Source organism: Poecile atricapillus, chromosome Z (genome assembly GCF_030490865.1).
Source record: "Poecile atricapillus isolate bPoeAtr1 chromosome Z, bPoeAtr1.hap1, whole genome shotgun sequence".
Classification (NCBI taxonomy): domain Eukaryota; kingdom Metazoa; phylum Chordata; class Aves; order Passeriformes; family Paridae; genus Poecile; species Poecile atricapillus.
In genome coordinates this window covers 53,358,950-53,386,006 of record NC_081289.1, presented here as the reverse complement: position 1 = coordinate 53,386,006, position 27,057 = coordinate 53,358,950, and the positions used below count along the sequence as shown (strand labels likewise).

The following is a 27,057-nucleotide window of genomic DNA, read 5'->3' as shown; positions in this document are numbered from 1 at the left end:
CTGCACATACTCTTATTACTAATGGACCTATCTGTTTTTATTCCCTTGGCACTATTTGCATGGTCATGCAATGGAACACTGCTTCTCTCCCTCTCTTCTCTTCATGGGTCTGGAAAGCTAGCACATCACAGCCACAGCCTTTCAGCCTAACCAGGGGCTGAAGTAAAATCTTTAAAAGAGAAAGCATGTTTTTTAATAGTGGAAAGCAGGAGGAAGGAGAAAATAGGCATAAACCCCATCTTTCTGTTTGGCGCTGCAGCATTAAAGAGCCACAGAAAAAAAAAAAGGCAATTTGTTTGTGAAACCATTTCAGTGACAGATCTTTTTTTGACAAATGTACAGAAAACATTAATCTGAGGAGTTGAGATTCTTTTATTTTACACCTAATACAATTCAAATTTAAAGGATTACTTGCACAAAAAAATAAACACATTTGGTATAAAAATTTATCATCACTTTAACACCTTTTTTTCTTCTTATGGCCCCCGCCTTCTCTGGAGCAGAAACATATAAAGACTAATGGCACAAGTTTGTTTTATTCTACAGCATTATTTTTGTTTTTACATACTCAAGTACCCTAAAGGACAACAGCCCGCTGTATACAAGAACCATTTTCTTCAGCCTGCTGAATTAAGTTTCATAAAGAACCAAAGCTATAAAGGCATTTTAAAAACTGTCTCTTTTTCCTTTCAGAAGCACTGACTTTTTGCACTATTAATATACATAGTGTTACGTAACAGCTCTTGAGTACAGTACATGCAGCAGAATATATCTGTTGTATATAAAACATACATTTAAAATCTTGACTTACCGGAATTTTTGGAAGATTGAGTAATTGTAGAATGCCCACTGCTTAGAGAAAATGGTTTGATAGTACAAATGTCTGCATATGTTGGCCACTGGAACAATCCAAGGCTCACTGGAATAGTATCTGTAGCACATCAAGGTGCGTAAATAATTTACCTACAATATTAAAACATGACTTAGCAAAACCAATAGTTCAAGATCTTATGACTGGGGGCTGGAACTAGAAGATCTTTACAGTCCTTTCCAACCATACCATTCTATGATTGCTATGTTACTCTTCAGTGGTTGCAAGGAAGTGTGGTGAGAGTTGCCCCTCTCCTCCCAAGTCCTTTATAAAACCTTTAGTATGCAATTCTTTTCCAGATGAAGAAACTTATTTATGTCTACTGCCTCTTCTCTTCATTGCAGCTGTACACTGTGGACAGTACCATTTCCCTTTCGGTGCTTCTGTCAGTCCAACACATCCATAGTGGAACCACTCAATAGGGCACTATAAAAAGAGTTAAAAGAGAGGTTTTGGGACTTGGTTGTTTTTTTTTCAAAATGCCTATCACAAATAGAATTCTAGAAAATGAAACATGAGTGGAAAGCATAGATTATGCATTTAACACAAGTCACAGGACAAAACCAGGAGAGGGGAGGATCTGCAACATACACTCAGTACACTAAGAAAAATGATAAAAATTCTGGGAGTCATATATGGACTCACAGAGCAAAATAACTATGCTATGCTTTGAAATAGTTTGACAAAATAATCTTATCACTCACTTCTGTTTAAATGTAGTTATCTCAGTAAACACATGATTATATTCAACTGTTCTTTGAAAACTTTTTTATTTGAAAAAGACAACTCTTATTAGTACTGAAATAGCTGAAATGTCACAGAAATAAAGGATATTTTGAAGCAGGGAAAATAAAGGATATTTTGAACCTAGCAAAGGCTGAAGTTTTCTAAAACAACCTGAGCTGTGTGGAAAGATGAGGAGTTTCCTGAAGGATGTTTCAAATCATATGCACTTTCCACTAAAAAACTCTACTCAAAAACAAACTCTAAAAAAAAAAAACCAACTCCTACAAGCAGTAGTTATATGCAAAAACCTCTCATGAACCCTTTGAACTTTTTTACTTACATCTTGGTTATCACAGCCTACCATTTCACCATAGGACACCTAGTAAAATAAGGAAAAAAAAACCCTTAGCAATTAATATTTTCAAGGAGCCATCATTCAAATTTCTTCCTTTGAGGAGTTTTTTTCCATTAATAGCAGTAACAACATTTTCATTTTACTTTTGTTACACAACCCAAACACCATCATGTTCATAGTGAATTGATTTTCAAAAACTGTTTATGCAAAAGAAGATACATCTGCATATTTCAGATTGGATGAAAAACTAATTCACTGTGAACCCCCTCAATTTTTAGTTTAATTATTCCTGAAGTCTCCATTACTAGATTTAAAACTCTCCATGGATATCTATCACATCACTAAAAAAATTAACTATTTTTAGCTTCAACAGTTCATGATTCATATCACCAGTAAGTAAATAAAAACAGATCAGAAGTTCAAGAGTAAAAATACAGTTTTTTTCAAAATTAGCATTCAGAGAAGGAAGTTCAGCTACATCAAAATGGTAGCTGTAGCTGTATTTCAATTTGGAGGCCATCCTTACCTGATTACAAATACAGTAACGTGGCTCATTTGGATCATAGGTCCAATCAACCTGGCTATTAGAATCAGACTCTGGTATTACTGCTGTTTGCTGAGACAGTTCTTGTGCCAGTGCAGATGAAGAAGAACATGATGATAGAGAGGAAGAAGATGATGATGATGAGGATTGCTGACTTGAGGATTTGTTGTTGTTTCTGAGGAAGAGTAGAAAAAAAGGAAAAAACAGCATGCATGATTTATTTTCTGCCAAGTGAAAGAATCACTAAACAAGTACTTCACTGGCTCTGAGATACTGCAGAATGTAAATCCCAAATCCCACTATCACATTTCATTCAACCACTGCAAGCAGTGGAATGCGCCCACTGAATGCTCTTGGAAAAGGAAACAAGTCAGACCAGCTTACAAGTGCAAGACACGCTGTTCTAATCAATGGAATTTAACAGCCCTAAACTGTCAAGTGGCTTAAACAAATGCTTTTCTTCACAAAGATTGCCATCAGCAGCCTTGGTGTCAAGTCCTTATAAAAATTATGTTACCAATAAAACAGGAATTTACATACAAATAACGTCATATGTCATGTACAATAGATAACTGTTTTGAAGATGACTGATTCTCTGTTAATCTCCACTCAAGCATCAGCAATCACTTCATAGGAATGGTGCCAGAATAAAATTTCTCTGCTTTTGCTTATAGGTCAGACCTGACATCGAAGATATTCATAGATGAAAAATTATTCTAAAACAGCATTATTAACTGAGTTGTGAACACACACAAATTTGAATGAAGAAAAAAAAAAGTCAATTTAAAAAGATGGGATGAGACAAATTCTTCCAAGTACAAGTTCTGATTGTTGAATGTTGTAACATTGTGTTGTTAAAAATGTTTTAAAACTTCATTTCAATCAGAAATAAAATTCATTCCCTGTCTAGAGGGTCAGTCATTAGAAGGCACCAGTTTCAAGTAAACCTGACATCAAACAGATATCCAGGTTATTTCAAAACCATCTACAAACCATAGCAGAGTAATTCCCAACATTTGCTGTTAGATCAAATCTCTTCAAAACAAATGAGGGAAGAAACTTGATTGTATCTCAGATAAAAAAGCAAGTCAATGGAGTGAGTTTGCTTGAAGAAAAAGAAGTGGGAGGACTAAAGAACACAACCCTGAACAAAAAATGGCCAGCAGGGAGTAACCTTCTGCTGATTCCCGCCCAGGGATATTAAATACAATGTATTTCTAATGCAGCCCATGACCTTTTAAAAGAAAGCTCAGCAGTCTTACAAGTTGTAATTGCAATCAACAAGTCAGAAAACCTACTTGCTTTTTCTACCACTTCGTGAATCTGTGGTTGATGAACTTAACGTCTGCGTTAATGTAGATGCCAGAGCTGATGATGAATATCCAGCTGAATCTCTGGACAATGAAAATTCTCTTCCAAGCTGAAAATCATTGTTCTTAAATGCTTCATAGCTGGCTTTTAGACTGGATGTTCGTCTTCCCTCCTTCATCTGAAAGGAAGACTGACACTGTATCAGATTACACAACAAAGCTCCTACATAAAGTTGCTAACTGCCAATGATATGCACAGGTTCGCTCGTTACCTTGTTAATGAAATTATGTACAGAAGGTAGTTAAATGTGCATATCTAATGTGAGTATCTTCCAGGAAAAGTCAGAAAACAGGCTGTCCCTTTAGGCGAGTTGTACAGGATGAAACTGTTGCGTATTAATAAAATTCTAATATAAAAACTGAATCACATCAGCCGAAAGTGATCATGGGAATTCAGATTTAAAAAAAAAATAAAAAAAGCAGTCACTAGCCTTTCTTCTTAATCTTAAGTGGATGGCAGAATGACAAGAATATTTTGACATTACCTGTGCCGTGGCTTGCACTGCTTGAGCTGCTGCCATGGTAATTGCACCGGCCCCGGATCCTGAAGATAATGAGCCCAGGTTATATGATGCCAATGGTTGAGAAGAGTTTGTATTGTATGCATTGTTTGAAGAGGATGATGAATTACTGTTTCGACACCCTTGATGAATAGAACACATTTATGAAATTCAAAATGAAACTAAATTCCTTTGCATTTTAAGAAGTTATATGAAAACCAGTGAAAGAGTAGGAACTCCGTTTATGCATCAGAGTAGTCTAATCATATGGAAAAAGGGTTTTAAAAGTAATTGGACACAGACAGTATTTGTTTACGGGGAAAAAAAAAAGAAGTTTGTTCCCTATCTATCCTCATGTGCAAGGAGACCTTTTAGAAAGACAGCTCTCACTATAATACTAAGCTGTTGAAGAACAGATGCAGCTGCTGTACCTATATTGAAACAATTCTCACTACTATAATCATCAAGAAGAGGGTGAGAATGATTATGCACCTATACTGTTTCTGAAGTAAAAGTTTCAACAGTCTTAATTCTAAAAATCACAGATCAGTTTTAATGCAACACAGTTTCTAGGGTCATCTGCAGAATGACAGCTGCTCAAATATAGCTACATTTTCTTGGCAGCCTCATGTGAAGTTTCTTCAAAAAAAAATTGAAATAGAAATGACTAAAACTACTTAAAACTGAAAAACATTACTGAGGTAGTTGATTTACTGTATCTCCTTAGTCTTTTATTTTCAGAAAAGAAACTATGAAACACCTTAGTATTGAGAATAGGCAGAAAGGTTTAGGTTTTTTTAGTTGCTATTCAAAAAGGCTTCTCTTTTGACATAGACAACACATTAAATAATTTTATTTTCAGACCAACTCATAAAAAAAAAGATGTGAAAATTCTTTTCCCTTTCTTTGGAAATTGTTGTATGCAGTTTTTCCAAAACTAGTGTAATGATCTCTTATATTTCTACTACTAGCTGAACAAAACTGTACTGTTACCCTCCTCAAAGTGTAAATAAAAAGAAACAGCCATCATACAGCTGTTAAATGACAACAAAGCAGACACACTTAATGGACAACACAGTTGAGTAAGAATGCCTACAATTTCTCATGTTTCAAGTGACTGAAAATCCTAGGGAAAGGGGTATCAGCCTCTGACTGAGAACTGGCTGAATGGCAGATCCCAGGAGGTCATTATCTATGGTACAGGGTCTAGAAATTCACAAAGGGAAGTGCAGTGCACCTGGAGAGGAATAACCGCATGCAAGAGCACAGGCTGTGGGCTGACCTGCTGAAAAGCCATGCTGTGGAGAAGGACCTCAGGGTCCTGGTGGACAACAAACTGTCCCTGAGCCATCTGTGTCCCCTCGGGGCTAAGAAGCCCAGTGGTGCTCCTGGGGTGCATTTGGAAGAGCACTGCAGGTTGAGGAAGGTGATCCTGACCTTTTCCTTAGCCCTAGGAAAGCTGTGTCTGGAGTGCTGTATCCTGTTCTGGGCTCCTCAGTACAAGAGACATGGAGTTCCTGGAGTGGGTCCAGTGGAGTGAAAATAAGGTGATCACTTAGGAGGAAAGGCTGAGGGAGCTGGGTCTGTTCAGCCTCGAGAAGAGACGACTGAGAGGGGACTCCATCACTGTCTGTCAGTATCTGAAGGGAGGGTGCCAAGGGGATGGAGCCAGGCTCTGCTGGGTGGTGCTGAGCAGTAGGACAAGAGGCAATGGGCAGAACCTGATGCACAGGAAGTTCCAACTGAATATAAGGAAGAACTTCTTTACTGTGCAGGTGGCCACAAAGGAGAGGATGCATAGGAACAGGTCACCCAGAAAGGCTGTGGAGTCTCCCTCACTGGAGATAGTCAAGAACTGTCTGGACAAAATCCTGTGCTGTGTGCTCTGGGATGGCCCTGCTTGAGCAGGGAGGGTGGACCTGATGACCCACTTGGGTCCCTTCCAACCTTACCTATTCCATGATTCTGTGAATTGAGAAGACTAACTCACAAATGTAATAAAGTTTCTCTTCTGATTAAAAAGCAATGAAATGAAAGACAATTAGGATTACCTGGTGTATTTTCTTTAGAAGCGTCTGAAGTCAGGGTAGATAAAAGGGCTTCAGATTTGAACTTCTTTTCAGGAACATGATCTGTTGTACTATGGTGAGAAGATGGATTGTGTTTCCTTTCTAAATGAAATAAATGAAGGGAACTTATATGTAAAATCTATTTGGCTTGAAAGTCAAATTATGCTACCACTTTCAACTAATTCCCACCAGCAAAACCTATTTCATCTTGCCCTTCTTCTTAACAGACATTATTAACATTTCTTATGCTTTGTTTTCTCCCTGCAATGATGGAGGGAAGAAAGTTCTGAACCATCTTTTTCCTGATACTACTCAACAAAAAAACCAAAGGAAACATAAAATATGGCCATCTTTATATAAGTTTCAAGTACTTACTCTCTACTGGAGTGTGAGAATGGGAGTGATGGTTATTCACAGGCTGTGCTGGTGTATCCAGCTCCAGTGACCCTAAGAGGAAGGTAAGAGGACACAAAAATTGAGAGCTGGCACTGATTTAACTTTTACATACTAAAGGAATCTTTAAAATATTAACCAAATCACCATACAGTTATATTTATTTTAATCAAAAGAATTTTTGTTAGAATTGAAACCCTTTCTACAGTACAACCAGGAGCCAGTGAGATTAGTTCTCAAATAAAAATTGGTGACTGCTATGGTCCAGCTGTTGAAATCAAGAACTTAAAATCAAGGCCAACAAGAAGAACCAACAACATTGCCCTCAACATGCCACTTACTCAAATAAGATGCAGAATGGCTGCACCAAAACTACTGACAATCTACAGACATATGAACTTTAGTCTGAACAATATAAACGGTGCAAAGAAGGCATCTTGTCCCACTGAGTCCCCCTTGTCACAGTCAAATCTCAAGAAACAGCAGTTTCATCTTTCAACATGACTTAACTTTCAAAAGAAAGGGCTGCAGATCATCATCCAGATTTTAACATTCAAAATAAAAGAGCAACAATACAAATAAAAAGAAAACAAAACAAAACAAAAAAAATACACAAAACCAACAAAACAACAACAAACCCCACCCCCCTCTTCCCCTCCAAAAAAGAAAAAGTCAGACGGGCATAAATCCAAGTATATATCTAAGAATAACATTTCTTGTAAGATGAGGCAAAATAATCACAGCATAGGACAGACTTCGACTATAAACTTAGAACAATATACAATACTTTTTTCATCAATCTCTAAGAAAAAGATTTTGAAGTAGTTCTGATACCTACCAACTTACATTTACACAGAAGACAAAACAAGAAAGCAATTCACATTTATTTTTCAAAATCTGTAGCTTCAGGATTTCTTTACCTCTTCAAGTACTTTCAAAAAGCACTGACATACATGAGTATATAAGTAATACATAAGTATTACAACAGTTTAAATATAATTATTCTAGAAGAGAATCAATGCATAAGGAGCTATTTTGGCTGAGCGAACTTCAATCACATTATGAACTTGCCCAAAGGCTGCCCTCTGGCGGGACTTCAATCTTATGTATTTATTCTGAAAGCTAAAAATATTAAGAGTCTTCTACTTTTAGCTTTATTTAAAAACAAAGAAAGGAAACCCTCAATCCAATCAAATCTTAAAGATGCAACATGCAGTCTAGTACTTCTCTATTTTGAATTCTTGAACTCCTATCTAGCAACCTCTCCAAACACATGGTTCAACAGATGGTAGCATCACATTCTAAAATCAGCTGTGATTTAAATAAAATAAACTAGTCCTTTTCTGTAATTGCTAGTTAATTAATAGCATTTCATTTAGAGTATTCTTTTTTTGTATCTGTTATTTGTAATAGCAATTACAAATAAAATAGTCCTGAACTCCCAGCTTATACAACACGGCCACAAAAAGTTCCAAGAGAGAATACTTATTCCTAATATCCCCAAGTGACTTAAGTCAATTTTCACTATCTTTGGCTATAAGGACAGCCACTGCCTCCATAATCACAGTAGTTAAATCAACTTAGAAATTTATCACGATCACATTTGAATTTGATGTCTAAATGCTGATAAGTACAGAAAATCCAGATTCTTCTACACCAAGCTGGCAAAAAAAGCTGTAACTTTACATTTTTATTCACATTCTGAATACAAGCATGGTTGTATTTAACATGCAGGTTTCTTACCTAAAATGCTTTTCCTTCACTGCCCCATTACAGAACAACCCATTCTTACCCCTTTAAAAAAGAAAACCACCAAGTACATGAAAAACTAAAATAATGACCCTCTTTGGTTTGGTGGCAATCAGCTCAAGGAAAAAAAGGTACCCTTGCAACTGGGTAGGCGGCATGCTTAGGCCAAAGTACTTGGCTGAATACCTACAGTCATTAAAAACAGGTTTAAAGAATTATGTATCTCACTGTACCAATTCACAAGGACAACAGTTGTGTGAAAAAATTATTCTACTTAGTCAGCTGTATTTTGATTTCACTGGTATAAATTGAGCTTGAAACTAAAATTTTGTTAACTAACTGATGAGAAGTGGGTTAAAACACAGGTGAAAATACTGTCAGCCACTAACAAGTGTATGATACTTGAATTTTCTGAATTGACAGAAAGTCTGTTAAGTTCTTAAAGAAAATCATGCATACTTACGTCTCTCTAATATTTCTGTAATTCCAGCATTATCTGCTTCAAGTTCCATTTTAAATTTAGCGAGTTCCTGGTCCAATTTTCTTAAATGACGGTCTACCTGTTTGTTAGATGAAGCAAAAATAAATAACATCCACTTCTGGGACATGAATATCTATGTCCTCAATCACAGGCTTGCTAAGTATTTCCCTTCCAGCAATTTTGTGCCATGCAGCATAATAATGCAAGAAGCAATCTTTTTGGCCACCTCCACTTCCCTCACTCAGCACAGACACTACTGTTAACACCAAAATAGCATAAGCAAAGCTCCAAGACACTTCTTTTCAGAAATAAAAATGAAGAAGACTTGGAGGTGCTCTGGTTATGCAAATACGAAGGGGAAGAGAAATAACAGTACATGACGTGGACTTTAGTAGAAATTGGGTTGCTTTGAGGAAATTGCAAGCTCTGAACTGAAATCTGTGTGCAATTTGTGTGCCACTATAAACACCAGAAAATTCAGTGTGTTCTGAGTATTAACTGAAAGCAATGACTTCTGTGTGTTTCAGTAAACTATGAGGTGCTCTTGGGTATTAAAAACTAACCAAAAAAATTCTCAACTCACTATCATGAAAAGAAACATCACATTCCAAATGCTTTCTATGTCTGTAATCATACAGCAAAATTTACCTGTCTTTATTAAAAACTGGGAGGTTTTTCCAGTTACCAGCTAAGCAAAAGAAAAGGGGAAGTTCCAACTTCTAGAACAAACTTTTGGCTAGTTGTAGTGAACAAAAGCAGTTGTCTTATGTCTTCTATAATTGAATGTAGCCTGGCTTGCAGGTTCTGTTCACTTGAAGAATGTAAAATAAATAAACTTTGTACTTTAAATCCTGTGCTACCCCTCTCTGGGTCTGGTCATCCATCCAATTTTTTACCCAGTGAACAGTGCACCTGCCCAAGGCAAGAGCTGCCACCTTCTCCAGGAGAGTGCTGTAAGAAACAGGCTTTACTAAAGTCTAGGTAGACAACATCCACAGCCTTTCCCTCATGTACTAAGCAGGTCACTTCATTATTGAGTATCAGGTCAGTCAAGCAAGACCTGCCTTTCCTAAACCCATGCTACCTGGGCCTGATCCCCTGGTTGTCCTGCTTGTGCTGTGTCATCACACTCAGGATGATCTGCTCCATGACCTTCCGCAGCACTGAAGTCAGGCTGACAGGCCCTTACTCCTTGCTCTGTCTGACCCTTCTTGTACATGGGCATTACATTTGCTAATTTTCAGTCAATTGGGATCTCTGGTAAACACCCAAAAGTGGTTCACTGACCTCTTCCACCATCTCCCTCAGTGCTGTGAGGTGGATCCCATCACAGCCCTAGACTTGTGTGTGTCTAAGTGGCACAGCAGGTTGCTGACCTCCCTTGAATTAGGGGACTTCATTCTGCTCCCCACCCAATTCTTCCTGCTCAGGGGGCTGGTACGCTGGAGACAACTGGTCTTGTTATTAAATATTGCAGCGATGAAGGCAATAAGTATCTCTGCCTTTTCTGCATCCTCCATCACAATGTTTACCTCTGTATCCAGTAAAGGATGGAAATTTGCCATAGCCCTTCTTTTATTTCTGATATATTTTTAAAAATATTTTTGTCTTTCCTAGCAGTAACCAGATAAAGTTCTACTTGGGTGTTGGCCCTTCTATCTCCCCACATAACCTCATAAAATCCTTGTAACCCTCTCAAGTTGCTTGCCCCTTCTTCCCAAGGTGATACACTTTTTTTTTTCCCCCCCAAGTTGAAGTCAAAGCTCTGAATTTAGCCAGGCTGGTCATCTTCCCTGCTGGCTTCTCTTTTGGCCATATGGGCATGGGCTGCTCCTATATATTTAGGATTTCCTTCTTGAAGAATGTCCAGCCTTCCTGGACTCCTCAACACTATATCCCAAAGGATTCTCTCAACCAGTCTCCTAAACAGGCCAAAACCATGCATTAAAACCTTATGAGTTCTAACACTATTTATCTGTTTTATATTCAAGTGATGCTTACTACCCAAACCCCCAAAATTTGTAAAAGTCAATAAAATATTAAATGTTTCTTTCACCGGCAAAACATCTGCATGTAAATGACATAAAAGTACAGGACGCATGGCTGCAGTGCTTATCAAAATGCTTAGAACTTTCCAGTGAATAAATTTAGGTAATTCACCACAAGTCTTGAGTCCACTTACCAGATCGTATATTTGATTAGCCAGTTGTACTTTTTCATCTGCATCTTCCAAAGCCTTATAATAATCCTGTTATAAAGAGAATTTTTTAAAAATATGAATGTAACTGAATTAATTTCAGTAAGTTTAAGCTATGTTATGTTATGAAGCACAAAATAAAAGTCAAAAGGACAAACTGAAGTCAGTTTTCAGAAAGACTGAAATTTTACTGAAAACAACAATCATCTGAATTTTAAATGAGAGACAATATATGCCAGTTTATTTTCTCTGTGTTAGAAAAAGCCAAATTACAAGATGGGGACACTTCCTACTAGAAAAGTATTTAGATTTCTGCAAGAAATGCTACAAGAAATGAAACAATCTTGCATTTATTTTATATTACACAGCATCATGCTACAGACTTAAAATAAGATAGTGTCTTTTACTTCAGGACCACCACAAATCCTACTGCTCTTCAAAATGATGCAGAAGTACTCTGTGGGGAGGACTTTCCAGCACTCTAGTTAAACAGAGATAATATTGTGTATCATCTAAATTACTTTAAAATAAGTTTCTCTAACTCATAAGTGCGTCCCAAATAATTTGACTAAAACAATCCAAAAGACTTCTCTAACCAATAAAAATCCACAGACAAAACTTTTTTTTAAAAAAGGTATGTTTTCAAGTGCTTTTACTTTAGATTTGAACAAATGTTGCTGTCTTTTAATTCTCAGCTTCCACTGGATAGTGAAAACTATCTTATGTGAAAACTACTTGAAGTTTTAATTCAACTAAAGTCAAAAGCAAATTTTTCATTTATTGTAGTGAAGTCAGAGCTCTGACCTTTTTCTTTTTTAGAATTTAAAAATCTATTTGCATTAATTAAAGAAGAAAACAACCCCTATCCAAGTTAGGGGCTGAAGTAGCCACTGTAGGAGATTACAAAGGAGTTTCTCCTGACAAAATGATGGACTACATTGCTAACAATACCCCCACCAATGCTCCAGTATTGAAGGATAACACAGAACACATTCATATTCATGTTCTTACTCCTCTCTCTCTCAAGCTACATAGACAATATGTATAATGTGTAGAAGGACACAAACAGAAAACCACAGGAAATGCTGAATCTAAGCTTGAAAAATATCCTCTAGAAGAAAGCAAATTAACTTGGGTAACTTCATATCATGCAAACAGAAACAAAAAATCTGAGCTCTAAATTTAGTACCAGGCTTCCTCACCATTTCAGGATTACATTTTTTTTAAATGCTAGCAAGTACTCAGTAAAACTTGAGAGAAATACTTGACCAAAGAAACCTTTCACTCTTCTCCTCCAAGGCAGTTCCATCCACCTCTATGAAAGCCCAAAGGAAGGCACAGTTCTGAACACTGAAATCTCCCATCAATCATAAACTATTCGTTCCTAAGCTTGTTTTAGTTTGCAAAAGAAAAATCTGACCCACTCTCTTGATATCCTTACTTTTTTGATTGATGTCATTTGTTCTTCTCTCCATTCAGGTTTGTTTTTCTTTGCATTCATAAAAAACTCATTTACCCTCTGTTCAAGCTGATCCATTGCATCTGTAGCATAGGAAAAGATTGAGACAAATGTTACCTTCTCATGTACACAAACATTAGAAAATAAGGGGAAATTTTTTTCTCAAACAAAGTTGACAGGACTGAGGTGCAAACTATTAGAGAGGAAAAAAAAGAAAAAACCAAAACAATCAAGCAACAGTGGACAGCGGAGGGAAATATTTACCTTAATTTCCAAGAAGCAGAATTGCATTCTGGTAGGATTCTCATCAAGGTTCTTGTGCTCTCCAGCATGGGACAGGCAGGACTCCAAGTTCTAAAGGTTTTTTGTCCCTAAGAGCAGTGGTAGTGACTTAAAGCACGACCCAAACTCCTCACCCAGGGCTCTAGACTGCTGACTTTGGAACATTCTAGCCAGTTACAAACTGAGCAGGAAACAAAATGTTCTCCTAAGAGAAACAGTCAAATACAAAACCAAATAATTGAAAAAAATTAGTGTCTCAAAAAGGTAGACCAACTGAAGAGCAAAGTCACTGCCTTTAAGTCCAGGGCCTCTCCATTGTTTGCTAGGAAGGGTCAGGGCAAATTGAAAGCACTCACAAATTATTCCCTCCACCCCCAGAGGAGTAAATGCACTGATGAAGTATTATTTGGACAGGATTCTCACTTATGAAGTTGAGAAATATCGTAAAGGGGAAAAATATAAAACCACCCATTTTCTAACATTAACTATCTCTAGAAAGGAAAATGTCAACCACAAGGTTTTTTTTTTCATTGTTTATTGAGACAGGAACAGGGATTCCCTTCCTTTTCCCCTCCAGCCTTCTCCCAGTGAGTTTACTATTTCAACAGCTGGACACTTGCTCACTCAACAGTGCATATTTCCAAAAACATGCAGCTCCCTCAGTCAAACTAGCTTGGACAGCCTTGCTAGTGTCAGCATAGATGACAGTAATGAGTTTTTTTTCCCAGCATTCTCAGTGACATTGCCTAGCTATCAGTTTTAAATTAAATCTGACAATGCACAAATCACCTACAAACTTCAGGCTCTGGGTGCAAAACACCTAAGAAACTTTCCAGAAACCACCATTAAAACTGGATCACATCTTGCCAAAACAAAATGAAAATTCATTAATTAGTTCAAGAAGCTCATGAATCCGTATGATTTTCTCTTAAAATCCAACAGGCCAAGGGTCTTCTTAACTCTGTGAAAATTCACTGCTAGAACTGCTTATATAAATGACCAAAAATCATTCAAACTAAATGATCAATACTATTCATCAATCTTCCTTATGCTGGGAATATTCAGCATCAAACCCAAGAGGAACCTAAAAACTGACTGGACAGAGCACCATTAATCCCAAGCCATAACAGTTCTGACATAAATTCACATCAACTTTATTTAGACACAGATGAACAAAGTAGTCAAACAGTTCTGGAGTAAAATAGGCTAAAGTGGGAGAACCTGAACAATGAGCATTTTCCACCTGCACCAAGTAGAGAAGATTAAGAAGAGTTAGCCAAGAAGCACACACTTTATATGGAGGCTTCTAAAATCTCTATTCTTCGACCAAATGACTCTAGTTTGGTCCAAAAAGCCAACAGACAAAATGTTCTATCTCCTATTATCTGAGCACAAACACCCTAAGTGTTAGTTATTCTAGTGGCTCCATAAAGAAGAAATGATAAAATGTATCTTCACTTTTTATTGAGGACATGTTATCAGTCTGTGTGAAACTGCCTAGGGAAAAATTTCCACAGAAACTTGGTCTCTCCTGAAAGAGCAGAAAAGACAAAGGCGAGTGCAGGTCAGATCTATCCAATTATATGTAAAGTTCTCTCTGCTACACTCAAGTTCATCCATTTTTTCTCATTATACTATATTCTCAAGACAGTTTCTTAGATCAAATTTCCCAAGTTGCTAAAAATTCTATGATAACAGAGTCCTGTTTCCAGATCTTAACATTTTACCATTAAAACCTGATAATCCATGATTTTAACTTAAACGGAGAAACACATTTTATGCTTCATGTGGAGCTCAGTTAAAGCTCAAGAGCCAAGTCCCAACTCAGATGATATTTGCTTTTTCCACAGCAACCTTATCAGAATATACAGCAGATTGACTCCTAATGAGGCAGGTTCTGCTGTTCGAAGTTGGAAGAAATAATAGACCAGGTCTATGTGCTCCAAACACGACAGAATACAAAGTCAACACTGACACTAAAGCAGAGCAGCAGAGATGTCTCTGAATTACAAATCACGTCGATTTCTGGGACAGCATCACTCATCAAAGTACTGTTTTCAAGTACTTCTGAGACACCAAACAACCTCCAGGTTTGCATGTATTGTGCATCAGGCAGTTGGACAAGTTATGCTGAAGAGGTGCTAGTCCAGAAGTTTAATAAATGTCTTTGGATACCCTGCCAATCACTGCACAAGCTCACTCCCTCTCATGATGCTCCCTAGTGATAGTGACTTCAGAGGTACTATCTCTCAGAAGGAGCCATGACTGTTCCCACAACTTTAAGCACAGAATTACCAAGGTCTGAGAAAATTTTTCTCTACACCTAAGGCTGGTCCTAGTAAGCAATATTCACTGTCATTTACTACTTCAAATAATACAACATGGAGTGTTATTTGTCATTCTCAGTTTAGGCAGAGGAAATAACAATCTGATGTCTTGGTGTTGCTAGCTGCCTCAGTTTTCTAACACACCTAAAAGAGCCCCTACCATCTTCTTTGCCTTCTTATGGAACAGAAGTAAAATTGGTGAACGTATTCCGAACTATTCAAGTCAGGGAGCTGCTCATTCCCTCTCATCATGCTCCCTAGTGACAGCAACTTCTCCCAGAAGGAGTCATAACTGTTCCCACAACTTTAAGCACTGAACCCAAGACAACATTTAGGTCATAATATACCAAAAAATCCTATAGACAGTTTAACATGTGTCAATGTGATCTGTTAAACAGACCTGCTGGGTCCACTAAAGCAAATATCCAAAGGAAATAACTCTAAAATACTACAGAACTGTTCCCACTTAGTGCTGCATTTTGTATTCCTATATGGTATTTGCTTGTTATTTCAATCTCTGCTCTTTCTCTCATTCCCCTTTTACAATAGCCTGGCCCTTCCACATTGATGATTGTTCTCATCTTTTGTGCAGTAGCAGTTTCATTAGTGAATACTTTTGGATCACAGTTATAGATAACCATATTGTGTGTTAAATGACCACAACAGCTACCCAGGGTGTGACAGGACACCTAAGTCCCAGATGAGATTGCATTGGAAAACATTAAATAGCAATGCATCCTGAAAATAGCCTAATGAAGTGTATTACATTGGGATATAAGCAGCTAGATACAAAGTCATCTAGAAAGAAACCTGAAATGTATTTATAAATATATATTTTGTATAATATATATATTTATACTAAAGAAGACATTTACGTAAAATATAATTTGTATAAACCCGAAAATATATATATATAAAGTATGTTTGGCTACGTGTCAGGCAGGACACAACAAGCCGAGCAAATAGCATCTTCCCATCATACACTGTTATTAGGGAGCTGGCTGGAAAGTTTCAGGGAGAGCATGCCGCTGCCTACTGGAAGGAGTGGGACATAACTCATGCTCCAAACCACCATCACTGCTCTTAGGGATCAAAAATCTAAAGAGTTTGGGACGTGCCACCAAAAATGCCTTGGGGAGCAGCACAAGCCCTGGAAGGTAGCTCCGCCGAGGCCCTCCTTGCGCCGAAGCGCGGCGGGCGGGGGCTTGGGGCGGGTCGGGGGCTGCCGCAACAGCGCCAGGGGCGTGCGTCCCGCCCCCCGCCTCGTCGCGGCGGCTCGGCAGAGCCTTCGCCCGCGGGAGGCGACGAGACGCCCCCAGGCCCGAGCGGCGGTGCCGGAGATCCGTGGCAGGGCTGGGGAGGGGGCGCGACCGCCCCGGGGCAGCGCGGGGGAGCGGGCGGAGCTGCTGCAGCGGGCCGGAGCGGCGCCGCTTCGCCTCCTTCCTTCCTTCCTCCGCTGCTCGGCCTTCCCGCCCCTCCCGCCCTGCGGCGGGGGCGCGGCGGTGGGGCCGGTGCCCGCGGGGCGGAGCGGGGCGGGCGCGGAGGGGGCGGGCGGAGGCGGAGGGGGCGGGACTCACGTACTCTGCACCTGCAGGTCCATCTCGCGCATCTCGGTGAACCTGTCGCGCAGATCCATGGGAAGCTGCTCGATCACTGCGGGGACACGGGGGAGCGGGAGAGAGGGGGGAGGGAGGGAGCCAGTCAGTCACTCGCTGCCGTGGGGGAGGGGGGGCGCCGCCTCCTCGCCGCGGCTTCCCCCGGCTCCCCCGCACCGGCCGTGCCCGGCCGCCCGGCGCCCCCGCCGCGCACACACTCACTCTCCAGATAGTCCTCCAGGTACAGCATGGCGGCGGCCGGGCCCGCGCCCAGGGGCTGCTCGAGAGCGGGCGCTCGTCCCTTCCAATATGGCGCCGCCGCCAACAACACCAGCGCCTCGACTCAGCGAAAACAACATTGGCGGCGGACGGCGCTCGCCCCGGCCGCGCCGCGATTGGCTGCTCGCGCCGTGACGCACACGGCAGCCCGCGCTCTGCCGCGCGGCCTCACGGGAAGCGTAGTCCGCGCTGGGCGAGCCGGTGGGAGACTGCGCGTCCCGCCAGGCATTGTCCTGCCGGCTCGTCCGCGGTCCCGGGCCCTGCCCGCGAGCCTGGAGCAATCCTGCGATCGTGGGTGGGAGCATTCCCGCCTTCATGGGAGCACTCCCGCCCCATGGGGGCCGCGGGACTCTTCCCTGGGAGCAGCTTTCGGCCCTCCGGAGCGTCCCCAGCGCGACCGCAGCGCCGCAAGTCAGGCGAACGGAAAGGGAAAACTTGCGGCTTCTCGAGCAGTGTCGAGGCTTTTGTTTGTCCGTTGTTGTTTTAAATGCTCGCAGCCGGCAATAGTTCATTAAAAACGTAAGAAATGGCAAAACTAATGAAACTGCTTCGGTCCGTGATCTCTCACGGCACAAGGTGAAAAAGCTGCTCCGTTCAGCACAGGTCACAGCCTTAGGAGAGGAGAAATGTTCGTGGGCTTCTGAATTACTGTTCAGAGTGCACGACCAAAATTGGCTGACAGCGTTGATTGCCATCCAGTTGCAATATTCCTTGCAGTAATTCACTTTCATGTGTTTCGGGCTGGGGGTTTTCACACATTCATTCCCCCAAACAGTCTTTTTCATCACTCTTCTATTGCTGTTGTTTACTGCTTTAAGCATGGACTGATGCATTCATACAAATGTGTTTTATTGCCTAGGGAAAGAAACCTTTGGGGCTTGTGTGATGTCAAGTGAAAGTAAATTAATGTAAGAATTGCGGTAGCAGATCAGGTTTGCTCCCCACCGTGCATTTTGTTTCAATGTCTTTATCTGTGCCAAATGTAGCCAAGTATGCTTAATCCAAGTATGAGTAAAACTTGGCTATTTTTGATAGTAAAACTTTTTGACAGTCAAGACCAATGAAAAGTGGTACTTTTCCTATGTCTGAAGTTCAAATATTGTGAGTAGTTAAAGGTGACTGAATTTTGGGAAGTGAAGCATACATTTTGTATGTAGCCTTTATGAAGACTGATGTAGTAATGTGTTGGATACACACAGTATAGCAAGCAAGTTGAAGGGTATTAATTCCTTTGTCATTAAAGATGGAGGAGAATAAAAAAGGTGTAACAAAAACACTTGATAACTTTTCAACTTGGTGGAAAATGTGCTGCATGAATATGGTGTCATACTCACTCCATCATCAGCCACATAGTTTACACTGCCAAACCAGAAATACCAACTACTCTCATAGAAATGAGAACAGATTTTAGATGGTCATTAAGCTCAGTTAGCCCTAGTGGAAATGATCTCTGTATTACTGCTCATACAGATCACTTTCCCATATTATTTCTGACACACCAGTGTAGGCATAACAGTTTTGGGTGAGAAATTGCATGGCCCCAGTTTGGTATGTAAAAGACAAGATTGACCCTTCGTGGGAAGGTAAATGCCTGCATTTACTGAAATGAAAGAGGTACATGCAGCGAGAGAACTTAATCCATGCAAAAGCACAGCAAAGTAATGACATGCTATATTCAGTAGGAGAAAGGCTAGGTGAATTTAGGGGAAATCTGGATAGATGGCATCACTTTATTTTATGCTTAATTGTGGCTTTAATGATTGAAAAAAAAAAAGAAAAAAAGTTGTAGACATGTTTGGGAGCACGTTTTATGCAGCTGATGTCTAATAACGATACTGCAAAAAAAGACACCACAATTAGAACCACAACTGAAATACTGTCATACAGTAAGTCCCTACCATTTGCCTCATGACCAAAATCCCAGGACAGCACAGACATTGGAACTTCTCGTCTTTGCAAGCTTGGGGATACCTAGCAAAATTCTCAATGAGGCCTACTGTGCCATAGTGTTTTATGTGTATTGTGGTGCCCAGACCAAGGAGACCAAGGAACACAGCTCTTGGGGCTGTGTCTCAGTCACTTCCATTAGTAATGGTGTATGCCCTGTGTCTATTAGTGAATCAGGAAAATGAAATTCAGCTATGCCAGCAGAATGACAAAGTACTAGTGGGGCTGGCTGCTGTCTGCAAGGTGTGAGTTCCCCCTGTTTATGTGTAGTGGTTTATTGTAATGTGAGAGGCTGTTATAGAAACAGAGACCTGCTCAAAAAGCTGCTCACTGTACTGCATTACAGGAAGAGATGGCAGGGAATTGTGAGGTAAACTACAAATGAAATACAATTCAATTTGTTCACTATCTGTTGAAAAGAAATCAGGAATTTATTTATTTACCTGTAGGCTTCTTTAGTATTTTTTTGGCAAATGAAGAAGCTCATGTTTTTCATTTCTGCCCATACTAATTCATGTTGTGTAGTCAAATGACTAGCCACACCAACTTAAGTAGGATTGCTTGTGTAAGTGCTGTTTATCATGACATACCAATGGCACTGAGTTTAGGCTGACATTTAAGAAGTGATAAGCCAACAGACCATAAAAAATACTGGTTTTGCAATAGAAAACTTCCTGTTTATAAATGCAAAGAATTAACTCTATTGATTAACTCAACTTCTAGAACAGCCTAATTAGAACAGCTCCTGATAAGGAAACAGGGATTAATGACTGTTTATTGGAATGCAAATACAGTGAAAAAGAACTAAACACAAGCTGTGAATTCAAGGTAAAAAGAAATTCAATTTGTGAGTTGCAATCAACACTGCTCAAAAAACTCCTTTGTAACTACATGGCTGCTTAGCACAAGAAGTGAAGGGAGGCCACTGGAGCTGCTGTTTTCTCCTGTTTATATAATATTATTAATGTTGATGGCATTTCTCCAGCAAATGTTTCATATAAATCATGTTTCATCACTGTGACGGAGTGATGGCATAAAGGAATATTACAGATGTCCTGTAATCTACCTAAAGCTAATTGCTTGCTTAGGTTTCATTAGTTCTCAACTGACAGGAAAAAAAAGCTGATTAAAAACATAAGTTTATGTTTGGATATACATTTCTCAGATGAGGGTTCAAATTTTCAAATCTCCCTCTCTTCTGCACTTACCCATTCCATATCCCTGTAATGTCCTTTTTCTATTCTAATTTATTCTATCTCTTCCCATGTGTAGAGCTGTTTGACACATTAACTCCATTTCCATCTTTGTGTTGCATCTGCTGTCTCTCTGTTAATACCACCCTTCGCTTCTTCCTTCCAAATCCATTCTATCTTCTGGAGCTGCATGATTGCTGGAGCTTTCTGTACCCATTTAAGACTGTCACAGTTTTGTATTTATTTCAGTACTCTGATTTTTAACTCTCATCTAATACAGTGTTTCTGGACTTACAGTGCTTTTGTTTCTTTGTTTTCAAGAAGGACACACTTCTAATGATATTATTTGAAAATATCAGGAAAGATCTACCTATCCCATCCCTAGATTGATATTCCAGGTCTCTGCTACTGCTGGTAGGTTCCTGTGCTTTGGTTTCTCACAAGGGAGCCTCCCTGCCTGTGGCACACAGAGGTTGCAGATGTACACCTGCATGTTTCTGAGGGCTCTCACAAGAACTTCAAGACAGCAACAGCTAAGTGGAGAGCCTACCACCTAAAACTGCAAGCCTGGCTAGCTCTTGAACTACCAGAAACTAGCAGTTTGTTTTTCTTTGGCACCTGCTCCTGCTGCCCTACAGCAGTCCTGTGTGGCAGGCCAGAATCCATTCACCACGGTGCGCTGTGCATGTGTTGTGGATTGCAGCATTCCCAGCAGTTCTGGCTGCCAGTGTCAGTATCAGGCCTGCTGCTCTCCTCACATGCTTTCAACTATTTTCTTGTAATTCCTCCTCACATCCTGTTTGTTGCCTGCTATTTTTCTGCTGTTGCAGCTGTTTTTTCCAGTCTTTGCAGTCCTCCCAGTTTTGCAGTCCAGCTGTCCCTCCCAGCTGCCATGAACTCCACCATCTCCAAAATTCCACCCTTTCTGCTGCTACAGGGGCATCACCCACAGCCTCACTCTCCCTTTGCAGGAAATAACTATCATTCCTGCTCTACTGCACACCATGGCTATTGGAGGACATTAGTTAAATAACTGAATTGTCTTGAGACTGAGAGCTATGTAAGGATTACAGCATGATTGTATTTTTTCTGAGCAATCAACTTTATGTGATGGGAAACTCCATCCAAAGTTGGATCATAGGAAAAAGCTGTGTCAGAGTTTTAAGTACATAATATTACCCTAGTCTAGTGCAGCACTATGCAGGAACTTCACACTTCTGTGGAACAATCTCTCAAAAGGGCAACTTTGGCCCAGGAATATTGTGTCTGGATGGTAATCTCTCTTGAGAAATCAGTTTCCTTTTCTGTTTATTACAAACTCTCTTGGATTCTGAGATTCACATTCCTGTTTCTGGAAGGAAATCCATGACCCCAGATAATTTAACAGTCAACAGGAAAATGGAACTGCCATTTATCTTTCAGCTCGACTTTGTGTACAGACTCAGGCAATTATATCTCCATCTTTTAGTTAATCTGCTACAGACTCAGTTAAATTTGCTCACAGATTTCAGTTATTTCCTGAATATCTGCAGGATATGAGCAATTGCTGTTTATATATTAATCACTGAAATGTTTTATCCTGACTTGCTAAGGAAATAAAGCTTACATGAGCAATCCATCTTTGTGTGAATACTTTATCTGTTTTTTCACTCTGCCCTGTCTCTATAGAATTGACTAATTTCAACCTAACTGAAAAAAGAAAAGCTGTTCTTTTAGGGATTAATTTTGAACTTATTAGATGCTTGCTTGCTGCTAATAGTTTTGGATTTTTTTCTCCCTTTCACTGAGGAGAAGATTGCAATACGAACCTTCCATGTATTGGACTCAAGAAAATCTACTCAAAAGCACTGAGTACCCAAACCGTAAAAAAATCATCTGCTGATGAACATAACTTATGCACAAGGAACCAACATAAGCAGTCTCACTGCTTACAGAAGGTCCAGGTTTGTCTGCTTGATTTTCTTGCCATCTTGAATGCTGGACCATGTGGCAGTAAATTGGAAAGTGATTATCTTAATGATTACTTAAACACTTTAAGTAAAATCTGACATTTCAAATGCCTTTAACTATTCATCTGTAATGAAAAACATTTTCTGCCTTTTAATTTTCAGATTTATACATATATTTTTTCCATGAAGCCAGGACATGCTTGTGCCTGGAATTGGCTCATATCTACTAGTTTCCACCAAGAAGTGCTATCATTTTCTGGTATGGCATGAGTGGCACAGAAGAATGTGGGATATCTGTGCCCTGTGCTGCTCTGAGAATTGAGGTCTACAGATGGAGCAGCTAAAAAAATAAAAAGAGCTGAGCAGTCTTGTGCTCAGAGCACACATCTAGGAGATGACAATACAGTTATTTTACTCTCTACTCAAATTCATGCTCTTGTAGCTTCTTTGTCCCTGGAGCAAATTCATAGAAGTTGCAAGTGGCAGCAGGGGAGGGAAGTAACTGAGAAATTTACCAAAATAATTATATTATGATTGATTGAAGTAGCACAGCTGACCCAGGAGAGGATGCAGACCTTGAGGGCAGGCATGAATCTTCACTGCCTCTGGGCTTACACTGTCAGATATGTGAGGATAACCCAGGAATCACCTCTTTCATGGTTTCAAGAGCTGTGCAGAGACTGAGGCACTCGAGAAACTGGAGTTCAGACTCAGAGGAGCTGCAGGACAGGACAGTCCTTGTGACAGAAGGCAAATACCCCAACTTCTTACCAGGGAGAGAAGATGTACTACAATTTAGCATGAGAATGAGTCTACTATTTCTTTGGTTGATAATGTAAGGCAAAACTTGGGGCAAAAAAGGGAGAACAACCAAGTTCCTTGAAATTTTACTACCATATGTACTCAAGGTGGTAATAACATTGTAGCTGTGATACTCTCAAAGATACAGGTAAAGTTAGTTAGCTTCCCCCCTCTTTCTGGGGAAGCTAACTTAGATGATAATTATTTTATTAAGATGTATACAGTAGATGAAAATACAGAAAACTTGGAGAGCACAGAAGTTCCTCTCCAACTGTCCTATTGACTTCTGTTGTCTGATGTTTTTTTTTAACTATCATGTGATCTAAATGTACCTATTTTATATACCCCTGGTCAAATTTGCATTACAATTAGAAGTATAGCTTAGCTTACAAATGAACTAAACCTATGCCTTACTGGTATGCATCAGCATACTTTAAGGTTGTTATGGTTTATTATTTGTGCTCTGAAATGCAAATTCATGGTCCCACGTGTGATGAGCCCTGTCATGTTAGTTCCTACAGAAATAAAGAATAAAAGGTGATGCCAAGCTAAGTTAATACCTAATTTGATTTTCATCTCATGCACTGGAGAAGTAACCTTACCATATTTTTAGATGAGTTCTAAAGGTTTGCAATCAGCCCATACCATAATGATGTAACAAATTGCCTCATTTTTTATATATGCAGAAATCCCTAATGTAAGCATGCACTTATTTGAAAATGCACAGTGAAAGCAGAAGAGGCAGTAAGTGCCTTTGCAGTCCATTTTAGAAGGATTGCTCTTGTTTTAAGTTTTCAAACATCTCCATTATTCTGATGTATTTCTTTCCAAAAGAGAAATATAAGTCTTAAACCTTCAATATTTTTTTAGTGCACATGGAGAGTTTGCCTCTCTATGTGTCAGTATTGTATTTCAACAAAATATGAAGAGAATTACACAGTCACAGTCACTTCGGACTTCATTGGCATAATAATAGTTGCAATGAACAGCCTACTTTCAGGGTAGCAAGTGACAGGAATGCTACAGCTTTTCTAACTTGAACAGATGATCTTACTAACAAAAGAGTTAATTTTGGTGGAGAGGTTCAAACTGAAAAATTTTTCACCTCTCATTTTCATGCATGCCATTGCAGAACTGTCTGGTCTTTCATATTTGCATGTTACATCTATTAAATTTGTTTGTATCTCAGAAGTCATAAGAAATAAGGGCTTTACCAGAAAAGAGAGCTACTGTGCCGGAGACCACAAGTTGATTTTACACATACGCTAAGCTAATGTGGCAAAGGAATGTATTTTTTAAAGGAAAAACTCCTTACTGACAATTATCTGACAATTATTTATAAGGGAAGTACTAAAATCACTGCAATTTTTTATATCAATTCAGTTTGAAAGCAAGGTGTTAGTATTTTTTTTCTGTTAATAAAAATCCTATATTCCACTTAGTCACAACCTCAGATCTTCTTGGCTCTTCTATGTGTCTCTGCCCTTAAAAATTAATGCAAAACACTTGGGAATGCAGTTGACTGGGAATTCTTCAATGAAAGAGTTTTTTAACTGGACAATACCCTGTATGAACTAACATGCTTGCAAGAACCTAAGTGCTTCAACAGGGCTTTTACTGAAATGCAATACTCTAGAGACTGAGAGGCATAATTGGTAATAGCCTTGTGGTCATGAAACTCCTGGGAGTTAAGCAACAAACTCACAAGTGTCTTCCTTCTGATTTAGGTATTGGCCCTGAGATTTTTTTCTTCTTGATCTGCCTTGTGTGAGAGAAACCACTATGGAGCTAGTCCAATATTCTGTCTGGTTGTGATGCTGGGTACTCTGCTTCACAACTTTGTTGCAGAGAATGTGAACAAAATATACAAATACAGAAAGTCATAATCCATCTCTAGAAAAAACACTGTAGGGTTGATTTCCTGGTGTATGGAGCATATTTCTGGGATAAGAAGAAATGGCAGACCTGCAGAGTGAATCTGAGCCTTTCACATCCCAGGTAAATTCCTCTTATTGCCAGGCTATTATCTGTGCATTCATTAAATTACAAGTGTTTAGTGACATTTAATAAAGATCAAGAACATTTAAGAAACCTTAAAAAGTTTTACAGGACAAAAAGCCTCATTTCCTTGTCTAACCTGATACTGAGTATCTTTCATCAATAGGGAACAGATTTAATTTAAAAAATCTTATAAATAATTAAAAACTTATTTCAGTTTGACTGTGATTATAATTATATTCTGATACAATTAACATTAAGAATTACTTTTGTTAGCAATGTAATCTGGTACTCAATTATGGTTGACAATGTTCTCTACAGAGAAAGGGAGAATCTTTTTTGAAAAAATTGACAGAAAGTGCGAAGAACTTCATATACCTCCCAAGACAATATTTTACAAATTTTTGAGAAAAATCCAGTGGCTCCTGAATTATGTCCCTATGGTATCATTTTAAAACTACCAGGTCACACAATGTTATAATTCAATAACAACTGCTAATAACGTAGTAAGAAATAAATGGTTGGTGAAGATAAAAATAGGTCTTAATTTTTTTTTATTGTGTATGTCAACCTTTCTTTGCTGCAATTATATCTGGGCTGTTTTTCCATTTTGAGGCTAAATAGAAATTCAGATTATAAATGATTCCTTCTAAAGAATACTTACTGGATAAAGAAAAGTCTAAAATAGTGTGTCTTAGCAGTTATTTTCTTTTATAAACAGGATCAACACAAACAGTGCTGTCAGACGATGATGATTAATGGTTGAAAACACTATAGATCTGCATTATGTAATGCATCTCATATCCTTGAAATGAGGATTGTAATTTGTCATTGTTGTCTAGTGTTAAAATTACAACAGGTAATTTGCAAGAATAGAGTGTAGTGTTTTATAATTGCTTTTTAAAATTCATTTGGTCTTATATTTGAATAAATATTAGATCTCGGAGCAATGCATTAATTTTCTGTATAGTGACATTCAATGGCTGGATAATCAATTATGCATTTTTTCTTTAGCTAAAATGACCTCTATCATATTTCTCATATGGCGTGGTACCCTATAAGTAGTATCAGAATACAAGCACACTCTTTCTACCAAGAAGTATTCATTTTTACTTTTATTTCCTTATCTCTACTTGACCATGTGACTGGCAGAGTTCACAGCTAACTCTGAGTTAGAGCACATTCTGACTGCTCATGGGAATTACATTCTGGTCTCTTGTGAGCATGCCCTTACAGGGGGCTGTTTTCTCATGGGCCCTCCCTGGCACTTCTCCTTGCCACTGCTGCATGCCCCTCTTTCAAATGATGGCCTTGGCTCATACCAGATACATGGTTTGTTGTAGGCTGTAGAGTTCATTAAAAGGCACGTATGATAATTCATACTCAAAGACTTTCTCTGTCTGAACCTGTCTGTACTCAATTACAGAATTGCAAAAAAAAAAAAAAAAAAAATTATGCAAGAGATGCCAGGTAGAAAAACCTGACTCACGACAGTTTGTTTGTTTGGAGGTGTTGTTGTTGTTGTTGTTGTGGGAATGCACTAAGAATCCAACATTTTGTATTGTGATATGGTCAAATGTAATTGAATGGGAAATTCCATTAAATCACTGACTTGTGGTTCTGGAATTGCTCAGTGACCTCAAGTGCTGGAGGACAGCTGTAGCCTGCCTTCTTTATTTACTGATGCTGGCTTATAAATGTATCTTGCTAGCTTGGACAACAGAGACAAGTCCCTTGTGGTCCACTTTGTTGAACTTGACTGAGGAATGTCTGCCCCTGGAAAGAAAAATATTTGGTTTCCAACAGAGAACTAGAAGTTTCTGTGCCAAATGGGACAGTGTTTGGAATGAGCTAGAACAGAATGGAAAGAAAATTAAATTATTGTGCTAGGACTGAAAGTTATTATATAGATACTTAAAACTGAAACATACCTATCCAGGTATTTATTTATTGTCAGTGTTCTCCCTTTTCT

At 39.1% G+C, this 27,057-nt stretch overlaps 1 protein-coding gene across 7 annotated transcripts; it reads right to left on the bottom strand.

Annotated features, from left to right (window-relative positions):
* Window positions 1–354: 354 nt before the first annotated feature.
* LOC131573061 (inhibitor of growth protein 3) lies at window positions 355–19,117 on the bottom strand. 7 transcript variants are annotated; one of them, XR_009276123.1, is made up of 13 exons: window positions 17,141–18,961; window positions 16,905–16,976; window positions 12,697–12,797; window positions 11,241–11,306; window positions 9,041–9,137; window positions 6,811–6,882; window positions 6,418–6,537; window positions 4,352–4,509; window positions 3,795–3,985; window positions 2,479–2,671; window positions 1,938–1,976; window positions 1,061–1,297; window positions 355–963 (listed from the first exon to the last, which is right to left on the bottom strand). XR_009276123.1 is itself a non-coding variant. In XM_058826645.1 (13 exons), exons 4-13 carry the CDS (start codon window positions 12,790–12,792, stop codon window positions 1,181–1,183), a joined length of 1,149 nt encoding a protein of 382 aa, XP_058682628.1. In that variant the 5' UTR covers window positions 12,793–12,797; window positions 12,979–13,201; window positions 16,905–16,976; window positions 17,141–18,957; the 3' UTR covers window positions 355–1,180. The 7 variants fall into 7 exon arrangements, 6 of the variants coding, with proteins under 6 accessions (XP_058682628.1, XP_058682629.1, XP_058682627.1 ...); XM_058826645.1 differs by adding an exon at window positions 12,979–13,201 and having other exon boundaries at window positions 355–1,297; window positions 17,141–18,957; XM_058826646.1 differs by adding an exon at window positions 12,979–13,085 and having other exon boundaries at window positions 355–1,297; window positions 17,141–18,957.
* Window positions 19,118–27,057: the final 7,940 nt, after the last annotated feature.